This window comes from Taudactylus pleione, unplaced genomic scaffold (genome assembly GCF_031769625.1).
Source record: "Taudactylus pleione unplaced genomic scaffold, aTauple2 ptg001846l, whole genome shotgun sequence".
Classification (NCBI taxonomy): Eukaryota; Metazoa; Chordata; class Amphibia; order Anura; family Myobatrachidae; genus Taudactylus; species Taudactylus pleione.
The window spans coordinates 427140-438548 of NW_028286243.1; the positions used below are offsets into that span (position 1 = coordinate 427140).

Consider the following 11409-nt stretch of genomic DNA (forward strand, 5'->3'; position numbering starts at 1 on the left):
CATCCTCTGACTGATAGAAAATATCCTCCATCTTGCCCAGGTCTCCCTCCCTGCACCAGGCAGCACTGCACACCCGCTCTTCCTCACTCCCTGAGGCACCGCCATGACGTCAGTGGTTGCCATCTACTACCGAGCATCCGTTCCCACTCCGCCGTCACTATCTGAAGTTCCAACCACAAGATGGCCGCCTAGCGTGACTCCCCTTCACCAATCTACGTGATAACGTCTCCTACGTCCGTCTAAACCCTTCCCCCCCTCATCGCCCACCCTCCCTCCCGCATTGTCACTTCCCGGCTGCAGAGCCCGCCGTACGTTCCTGTGCCCGCCGTCTGTGTGTGTGTGAGAAAGGGAGAGAGGACAGCAGGTGAGTTGTCCGTGCGCGCAGGCGGCGGAGAGGGGACTGTGAGGCGCGGCGGCCATGTCTTGCTGTGTCCCTGGTGGGGCCGCGTCTCCCGGAGGGGGCCCCTCGTGGCCGCTGATGGCGGGAAAGTCGCGGAGTGTATACCGAGGTGTAAGCGCTGCGTGATGTAATGGGAGGGGGAGCAGCCATTATGTCTTTGCTGCACTGTGTTTCCACACACGTGTAATTATACAATGTATGTATATGTTACACTGAGCATATGCAGTCCCTGAGAGGACTGCAGCATATGCCTAGTGTATATTATTGTTACATCAAGCCCACAAATTCCTCAGGAGAGGGTGGAGTGTTTAACACTTTACTTATTGGGCCCTGATTCAGCAGCGAACGCAACTTCCCGCTTAAAGGGAATCTGCGTGCGCCTGGAGCCAGATTGAGTCCCGTGTAGTCGCGCGCAAATCCTTGATTGACAGGCAGAGGCATTTAAGGGGCGTGGTCAGCCGCCGTTCCTGGAAATGTGGGCGTGGTCACGTTTTCCGGGAGTGGCTAGCCCAGGGTCTGCGTTGATTCACAGTGTCCTGGGCTCGCAAGTTGGCCAGCCTGGGTAAGCTGAGGCTTAGTCGGCTGGCCGGACTCGACTGTGACCGTCCACCATCACGACCACCGATGGTGATCCCAGGTTGCAACTTCCATCGCAGTGCTGGGATCGCAAATACATACACCACCTGATGCATTTGCATTATTGCAAGGATCGCATTGCAAAGCTGCCTGTGTGCATACATCATATATCTATAGCCTGCGTCCAGCTTTGTAATTGCGAACCTTGCTGAATCTGGCCCATTTTGAATGGCATTTTGGAGTTATATGTACCAGGGTGGTTTTGCTATCGATGGTGCGTTTTCTTCCTGGTGCCAGGACACAGCCTAGCGCTGCCCTCTTAGCAGAGCCATGCCCCCATCTTTAATTGTCCTGGTGAGTACGAGGGGTGTGCAGTAAGTTTCTGGATGTGCAGTGCATAGGTAGAGTAGACACAACCTGCCTGGTTGTGAATTGTAATCTCTGGCTAAAGGTCTTGTGGGATTTCAGGAAACAGAACCGTATATAACCAGCACTGCACACCATAGAAGTCAGCTTGCTAACTTCTATCAAGAAACTCCTTATGGAGCGCAACAAAGGCCATGGCTGGGAGATGAATACAACAAACATTACCATTGGCGGGTGATATATTCGAGGCAAGCCACCAAAGGTACCGTGTATTGTTAACCCACCCATGGCCATCCTTAATATGAGGGGATGTGGTCTCTGGATGTGCAGTGCATAGGTAGCGTAGTTACAATAGGGGCGATTCAATTCAGTGTGATGTTGAATAGCTCCGGGAAGGAGTCACTGGAGCTGTTCCATTGACCGCGCTGTAAACTCCCTACTAGAGGATTTCTGCTCACACCCTCCTGAGATGTGAACAGAAGTCAGTCTAAACTAGTATCCCAATGCTTGTTTCCGAATTTGAACGTATGCTAACAGCATCGCGGCTGGCACCAAAGTCAGAGAATGTAGGTTAGCGCGACTAAACGCTCGGCTTCAGGCACGGTAACTGGCGCCGTCAATGGAATAGCTCCGGGAACTCCTTTCCGGCGCTATTTAAATCGCATTGAATTGCCCTAAGTTCTTGTGAAATTTCAGGGCACAGAACTGTATATAAGCAGCACTGCACACCGAATAAGTCAGCTTGGTCACCTCCTGCAAGAAACTCGTCATGGAGCTCAACAGAGGCCACTGGAGAACCATGATCTTCTACGACTACAGGAGTGGTTTACGACAGCAGGAGAGTTTTGAGCGACTGCGAGCTGCTTTTGGGGAGCAAGCACTGTCCTGAAACACTGCGTTTGAGTGGTTTGCAGCATTTCGGCGAGGGTCTCCTCCCTGGAAAGCGAGGAGCACTGCAGCCAACCTGTATCCGCCATCACCGAGGACAGCGTTGCTGCCAGCGGACCATAGCTGAGGTGGACGCCAGGGTGACCGGGGCCCAGTTAGAGAAGGAGGTGGGCATCTCATCAAGATCCATCCGCTTGATACTCTATGAAAAGCTTGGCCTGAGCAAGGTTTGTGCACGCTATAGGCGCTCCATCAGCTCACTCTAGAGCAGAAGGCGGCTTGGGTGACTTAGAGCCGCAACCTGCCGGCCAGGTTTGATGTCTGTCGCTCAAACTCTGTATGGGACAGCATTTCTTCGGGCAAATAATTTGAAAAACTGTAATGTTAACTTTCTAAATATAATACTTTTTGTCCATCTGGAAACTTATTGCACACCCCTTGTATTTTTTTTTGTTAAATCTGGCTTATGGGCTGAGGGTGACAGCATATACATTCAGTCTAATATATATATATTTTCTTTTTTAACATTTCAGAATGCCGAAATCCAAGGAGATTCTTTCATCAAGCACATCTGGAAGTGATTCAGATGAAGTTGACCAAAAGGTGAGTTTTGTTATATTTTTGTGACACTGGCATCCATTTTACTGGTTGAAAGACTTATAAAGATTACCATTTCAGGTTCAGGTGACTTGCATCTGGAAATGTTAGCTTTACCTGTGGACGCTGTCATTCGAGTATATATTCATATGCTGTAACCTGTCTTAAGCACTGAAACTAGGGTTTATAAACTGTCCTCCATTTAGGCATCATGGAGGGAATTCAAGTGTTTTTTGCACGTCCAAAAGTAATGGGTGCCCAACGGATCGGTTTCATTGTTGTTCTGGGGGTGCGAGTGCCGTGGGTACCCATTACTTATCGTGCCAAGTGACCAGGTATTGGGCACAAATGGCTGGCCTTTCGGACATTTCTGCTTGACCCCTAAGGAGGATGCAAGCAGAAACACAATTGAATTTCGCCCTATCAGGAAAGCAGAAATGCAGTTTAGTTTTACCTTCGCTCTGGTAATAGATACTTATTAAATGTAAATGGTGGTCGAACCTGCATTTCCTGTCTGAGGGTTAAGTAGGAGATCGCTGATGCCTGCATCGTGGCGGCTATTACATTTACCTCTGAACCTTAAGGTAGCCCATGACTAGCGCATCTAAATTAGCGTGCGCACTAAGCAACTGTTTGCTTCTGTAGTGTTTGCAATATATATTTGTAAAGCACAGGAATGTCAGGTTGAAGTTCAGAACATGGGGTACACTGACTTAGCGTAAGTAAACTCATTACCTTTATCCCTTTGACTGACTGTCCGTGATCGACACTACGTCTCTGAACTGAGAGAGAACACAGAGAGACCCGCTGTACCATTTTCAACTTTCGGAGTCTGACCGAAGCGTATACTGTGCTGCTGTTTTTCTGAAGGTGCATACACACGTAACGATTTTGTAACCAACGATTTTCTGTCAGATTTTCCCTTGAAAAAGTGAACGATTTTTTTAAGTGTGATTAACGAATAATGGCCCTCATTCAGAGCCGTACGCTCTGAGCAGAGCGCACGCTCTGAATGAGGGCCGCCCTCCATAATTATTGAGCGTCCTCCTGGACGCTCGTATAGCTGTGGGTCAACACCCACAGACTATACGAGCGTGCAGTTTGATGGCCGCGATGGTCTTGACCATCGCCACTGCGAGCCGGAGCATGCGGTTGAGGTTTTCAACCACAAGGCCCGGAGTGATTTTGGCTCTATCAGAGCCAAAATCACTCCCACTGACATCACTAGTGATGTCAGTGGGCCGGCTTCTGATGGTAGGCGTTCCCTTGGGAACGCCCCCGTCAGGGAGGCACGCCCCCGCACGCCCACCAAAGGGGGCATGCTGTCAATCAACATTGACAGCACGCCCCCTTTGATCAGACACAACGAGCGAAGGAAAGTCCTTCGCGCATGCGCAGTGCACAACATCGACCCACTTGCGAGCGGACAGCCGCTCGCGAGTGGGTCTAAATCAGGCCCAATGTTCCTTCCCATAATGAAAATCGTCATGTTGGACAGTCTGAAATGAACGATAACTACAAACGGGAGTGCACATTTGTGATTAGCGTTCATCGTTATAACCCATAAACTGAACAATTTTATTTTTTTTTTGTAACGATAACGACGTGGTTATCGACAAATCGTTAAAAAAAACGTTTACATGTGTATGCACCTTTAGAATTTTCATAAGGCTGCAACTTTCTGTGCAGATATTCTTGCCTGACCTGAGGTCAGAATTTGCCACAAGCTTTTGGTGGACAGCTAAATGTGGAACAAAAAAACAAATGTTAACCGTTTAGCTCCGTATTGTAGATGCCCTTTTCTAAATATACTCTATAGTTCATAATTGTATGGGAAATAAGTTGTTGCTCTCACTACTAATGTTTAGTAGTAGAGACTGCATCTGTTGATGCAACACAGCAGGAGGGAATTCAATTGCTAACATCAATGTGATGTTCCAGGACTGTTCATCGCCTCCTGCCAGCATCGCAAGTTTTCCCTCACTAACTTGCGATGTTGAACTGCTGTAAGTGGCCGATATGTTCACAGCTGGAAGGCTGCTTGTGGGTATTAAATTCGCTCCTTAATGGCTTTTCTATTGGTCCTTAACTAGCATGGTAATTATAACCTTTCATATGATAATGCCACCTTGAGCAATAGATCAATAATTCCACATTTTATAGGCAGTCCTTTTTCCCCTCATCTCTTTTACACTGTATGAATCCGTGAGGAAACTGTACGCAATATTTAGCAGCGTTTTTCCACATGCAGCCCCCCCCAGCTACTGTGGAACTACACATCCCAGCATGCCCTGTTACAGGTTTGCTATTAGGGCATGCTAAATATGTGTCGGGCTATGCTGGGTTGTGTATTTCCACAGCAGCTAAAGGGCCTGTTTTGGAGGAGGCCACAAATGTAGCCCTGTGTTTGCCTGTCTCCTGTCTGTTGTCACGTCTTTGTGCTATCACTATCTTTTATGCTGGGCTCATGCATTGTCAACACAGAGGCACTCTCATGGGTACATAAGGTTTGCGGCATACTGTTACATCCTCCTTTCTGTGTGGTCTTCATTCACATGTATATCTTAGAGAATAGAGGTACCATTAGCGGCGCCCCACAGTTAATGCAAAGGAAAGCAAGGTTGGTGTTCTCTTTTAAGGGCTACTAAACTTAAAACAGTGCTTGGTCTAATATGAAGATGTATTGCGTAACATTCACAGGAGGGATGGGGATTCAAATCGGCACAATGGCCTTAGTCTGCCTTCCAGAACAGCGAACTGTGTCCATCTGCATCGCAAGTTACAAGAGATTTCTGCACAAGAGGGTCACAGCTCGCCCAGATAACCACAGTGTACCACCAATAGATACAACGAATAAGAATTACATAAAATAGGTGTGGTGTCCCTAAAGCGCATATTTGTTTCAGATGGTTACAATCTTTCACTTTCACATTAAGAAGGAAAAGCAAAAAGAAAAAAACAACCATCATGGTATAGCGGTTAGGAAATCTCTAGATGTGTGCAGAAGACCACACAGTCAGTCAGTAAAACACTTTGGGCCTGATTCTATTCTACACGATGTGAATAGCGTCGGGAATCAGTTCCCGGAGCTATTCAATACACCGTGCAGCTAACCCCGGCTAAGGATTTCTTCTCGCATTCCTCCGGGGATGCGAGCAGAAATCCGACAAAAGTCCCGGCGCGAGGCTGTTTTCTGCCCTTCGCGCCTGGAAAACAGCATCGCGCCGGGAAGTTAGGTCGGGGAATACCCGTTCTTGCGCCTAAAAATCCTGTTTAAGGCGCGAGAACGAGCCTTCCTCAACCTAACATCGCGATGGATTGAATAGCTCCGGGAGCTATCTCCCGACGCTATTTACATCGCGCTCAATTGAATCGAGCCCTTTGTGTAGAGAGGGAGAAAAGGGTAAGTTTTTCCACTCTAATAAAAAAGGATTGGAGTGTGTGTGTGTGTGTGTGTGTGTGTGTATATATCTATCTATATATCTCTCTCTAATATATATATATATATATATATATCTCCTCCCTCTGTGGTGGTTAAATATTATATACAAGAAAGGGGGGTTCACAAAGTGAATCGAAAGAAAACTCCTTTGTGATGTGCTCCTATTGTCTTAACAGAGAGAATGATGATTCTAATGATAAAATCTAACTATTAATGGATTACCTTTTAAAATTGCAGAAACTACATGTACAATATAAAACACAAATCGCTAATAACTGTAAGCTTGTAAAGCGCTTAGTAAGGGTGAGAAAATAGATAAGAAGTAATAAATCAGTTGACACAGTAGTTACATGCAAATCAGTAAATGTTAATTTTAACACCATTGTCATTTTCTGTTATTTAAAATAAAAATGCACCACAAAGGAGATTTCTTTTGATTCGCTTCTTGTGAATCCCCCTCCTCTTCAGTACTTTCTTGAGTGCACCACCAACATTATTGATTATTTCAAAAAGTATTTCTGATATCTCCTGCGATTGTTGGTCTCAATTCACATTTCTTGTAAATTTTTCTGCCCCGTGCAGAATGACTGTTATTCATATATTATGTCGATGTGCCCCTAATGAAGAAAAGATCTTCAGAATTATGTGTAATTCACTATTAAATATAAGTATGACAAACATTGATTAACATCAGAAATAATAAGATTTGGGCACTTTATGGTTGTTTTTTTCACGGCCGCAGCTCCTGTCTAAGAGGTGGGAGCTATTCAATCGTTTGTGCCATCGGACGCAAATAACGCATACGCCCATAATTTCTGAGGTGGCAAGCAGATATCCGCCCGAAGTCTGGCTTTTGGGCGCCTTGTAGTTTGCACGGATTTTGCTGGTTATGTGGCTAATCCCGGTGTATCTGTGCACGATGTCCACAATAGGTAATGGCCGTCCGTGGCACAAACAATTAAATTGCTCCCGTAACTTTAGAATCCCCCTCCCGCTAAGTGTGTAGTTCCGCCAGTTGTTGGACTTAAATTGGCACATCAAATAGAATACTGTGTCACTTTGTAAACTTCCAGGGCTTTGTGCTGGCTATGTCATTAATGTCGGATCCAACACGTTTTGACTTTCCCCGTCATAGTTATTGTTAGCTAACTGTCTACTGCATGATAAAACACATTCTGATTTTATACTAAGTGCACTCCAAAAAAAAAATCTCCCTTCTCCTCTCTGCTTTAAGCCAAAGAGAAAAAAGCAGCCACCACCAGAGAAAGAGAAACCAACAAAAAAACAGAAAACCGGGGAGAGCTCTAAAGGTTCCGCTTCCGCCAAAAAAGGCGATAGAAGCGAAGATGATGATAACATGTTCCAGGTACGTCCTGTGCGCTGGGATTAGTGAGGCGCATGTGGTGTATGAAACACTTGCACTCTTACAAAGTGTGTGTGTGTGTCGTTTGTGCTGGAAACAATTGGAAAGGTCCAGTTTAGAACCATCTGTCTCCTCATGAACCCTGATATGTCTCTTAACAGATCGGAAAATTGAGGTTCGTTAGTGTTCGGGACTTCAAAGGAAAAGTTCTCGTTGATATTAGGGAATATTTTATGGACCAATCGGGAGACATGAAACCAGGAAGGAAAGGTAACTTTATTGCTAAGTATCTCTGTCATGTCTGTTAACAAATATTGAATAGCTCATATTAATGTAAAGTGATTTACTTCTGTTTTGTATGGGACTGTCTGTTATTATAACCATGTTTAGTTTTTCTACTACACATGTCACCAAGCCGTTCCATGTAATGTTCGACATTTGTCCGATTAGGTGAGAAGCATTATCTTTAGGAATTTAATGGGTGGAAGAACCCAAAAGTTAATTTCTCCCCATATTATGGGCGGTTTACCTTACCGCTGCTTGCGACAGTGGTGTAAAACTGCAGCAGATTGGCCTCGCCACTAGTCCCTGCTGTCACTGACAGGGTGGGGGTGTCTCTCTTTGTTCCTTGTGTACGGCACAATGTTAACTGCATCCATGTTTCACACAAGGACTTCCAGCAGAGGGCAGTGCAGGCACGACCATTGTAAGGTATTTCTTATCTGGCATTATAGTCGTGTAAACTAGATTTAAATCCACTCTTGATTTCACTGAATCTTTTTGTGCTGGCAAAATGGGGCGATCCACCTAGGAAAACATGGTCTCCACAGCTTATAAATATAATAAAGTAAGGGAAAAAATAAATGCAATCTTTCATTTACAGCCCTGACAACCATTTAAATAAAAAAATGGAATAAGTGGCTGAACTTCATTAAAGTTACAAAATGTAGAACCTTAAGTTTTTTTTTTTTCTCCCTAATGTTTACTGTCTCCACATACCGTCTCCCATGTAATGGTTTTCATCCAAAGAAAATGGTTTTTTATCTATTAGAGAACAACCCAATCTCTTGTGAAATTTAATACCCACCCCAAAAGCTACAAATGGTCCTGAAGTACAGGAAATCCTCACAACATCAGATAATTAAACTCCACAGAGAGAGTAAAAAAATACTAAAGTATTGCAGCTTCACTTTAGAATCAAATAGCCAAGTTGGGTCTCTCCAACACTGTACAGAAGGTCGGCTTCTCACTGATAGACTGCTTCATGGCAGCCTATTCACCACGTTCATCCGTGTTGGCGAATATAATCAAATTGGCTCAACAACCTGCCTTTGAGGCCTATTCCAATTTCAGTCTGTCACATTTGGGCTGATTCTATTAAGTGAGAGGTTGGGTGAATTGCCGATGCATCAGCGCAGTAACGCCCAGCAGTGGCACTTCATCTCACCCCTGTCTCACTCTAGAGTTGCATATTTTTGTACACAGCCCTGTGTGTGATATATGGCAGCACTTTAATCAACCCCCTTAAACCCCTTCACTTTTTATTTGTTGCCTTCACCAGCTTTTTCCCTTATTTCTTTAAATTGTACTTTGTGTTAGTGAGGATAGTCATTTTGTAACTATATGATCGTGCATGTTTTATTTTTGCTTTGTACGTAGATGATAGTTAATAGTCAGTCTGATATTTTTTTTCGGGCAGGGTGCAGATCACGGAGGAAATTACTTTTTTTTTTTTTTTTTTTTTAATTTTGAAGGGGAAAATTTTGGATGCAACACATTGCATAGGTTAAACTGAAACATGCAGTCATCGTAATGCATCTTAGTGTGTACATTGACACGCTGCATTTATTGCCAGTTATTTATGTAGGGCACACATTCTGCAGCGCTTTACAGAACATGTTTGACCATTCACATCAGTCCCTGCCCCAGGGGAGCTTACAATCTATATTCTAGTTGTTCACTCTGGGTCCGGCGCCTGTTTTCTGTAGTCATATCTGCTACTTGTCTTGAACCATGTGCGTCTCTGTTCTAGGTATTTCATTAAATCCTGAGCAGTGGAACCAGCTGAAGGAACAAATGTCTGACATCGATGATGCAATAAGAAAACTGTAACGTCCATCCATTGGCAAAGGAAACCTCTTGTTTTACTTTTAAGCACTCTTTTTACACTTGATATTTTGTTTACTCTTTTTTTTTTTCATTTGTTTTACAAGCTGTTGTACTATTTGGATTGCAAAATGATTTGTAAGATGAAGCATTTTTTTATGTGCATTAAAACTGAGCGTATTTGAAATTCAGTTGAAGCCTCCATTTTCCATTGGATAGAAAAAAAAAGAAAACAAATCTTTTCTAGCCCCAAAATTTACTGATTTGTAGGGCCAAGATGTCTCTGAACATTACAGATTTAGGAATCTGTATTTCATTAGGAGATTGCACAATTCATGTTAAGTGCTATGGTGGAAAAGGCTGCCATGATGGGCAGAATCATCCTTATTATCTTTATTGGGAAGCGATAGTTCTGTTATTTAAGATAAAAGCTGTCCGCCTTTTGGCGGAGCATCGCTGTACTATCAGAGAAGGGGATACTTGGCGCCGTTCAGTTTGCAGCAAGATGTGAGCAGTCTCATCTGCTCTGTCCTCTGACAGATTAATGATTTTCCTAGCGCGCACCTTCCTTTTTCCCCAAAGCCATTGTTCCTTTGACCTAGTGTTCAATGCACATATTAAAGTATCTCTTGACATGTTTTGTACTTTTTTTTTTCTTCATATAAAGGCTACATTTAGTATAGCTGTGCTAGAGCCAGTGAGATTTTTTTAAAGTTATGCTCTTTCCGAGAATTCTCCCTACCACCTGCCCACTCTGTAATGTTTAGATTTAGATAGTTCCCTTGGTGTACAATGCGTGAACTTACCTTCCCAGCCAATACAGATACAGCAAAGTTTGTCTGAAATACTCGTTTTTGTAACCTAATGCAATAATGTGTTAATTGCAATTGTTCAGATAAGTACGATAAAAAGCGAGTTGCTGTTGTGAATTGTCTCTTATTTTTATTGAGTTTGGAATATGAATGCAGAGAATTTGTCTTGATGAATGGAAACGTCCCTCCTGCGCACAAGGTGTGCTTACACCACGTACGGTTTCTGGTGCTCCTTATTTCGGCTGACCTGGCATTCTCTGTCTGCATGAGGAAAGTGTTTGGCCCTCTTTGCGGTCATTCAGTGGATTACATAATAAACCATATGGATTTTTGGCCAAAGCTAAATATACAATAGCCATTGAAATGTTACATTGGGGCTGAATTGATATTCGTATGTACTGGGTGGATACGATTTTTTTTTTTTTTTTTTCTCTCAAAGTTTGTGGTGATGTCAGTAGAAACTAGAGGACTAAAGACAATACAATGTATATTAAAAGCTAGAAAAGGTCCCTTTTTGTCCATGTTTAGTACTTAAATGAAGCAGAAAAATAAAATAATACTTTGTCTCTTGGTAAACTTGACTTTGTAACGAGTAATGATTTCTATGGTGCCGGTTTATATTTGTGACAACTCCCTTACTGCTCATTGTTTTGCTGCCCATCTACACTGCAGTGTTCCAGTTTCTCCCAGTGGATGAAGAATAACACATTTTAGTCACATTATGTGGTGTGCCTTTTGCCTGATTGACCGTAATTATCAAGTAATTTTATTTAGCGCACATGTATCAGTCTTTGCTCCAGTGGAGCTTACAATCTATAGTCTCTAAAGCTAGCTACACAGTATACAATTATTGGGCTGA

General features: G+C 43.7%; 1 protein-coding gene across 1 annotated transcript; it reads left to right on the plus strand.

Moving 5' to 3' along the window:
• The first annotated feature begins 237 nt into the window (after nt 1-237).
• SUB1 (SUB1 regulator of transcription) lies at nt 238-10667 on the plus strand. The gene is made up of 5 exons (XM_088465106.1): nt 238-364; nt 2764-2833; nt 7504-7635; nt 7794-7902; nt 9665-10667. The coding sequence occupies exons 2-5, from the start codon at nt 2765-2767 to the stop codon at nt 9742-9744; spliced, it is 390 nt and encodes a 129-aa protein (XP_088321232.1). The 5' UTR covers nt 238-364; nt 2764; the 3' UTR covers nt 9745-10667.
• Nucleotides 10668-11409: the final 742 nt, after the last annotated feature.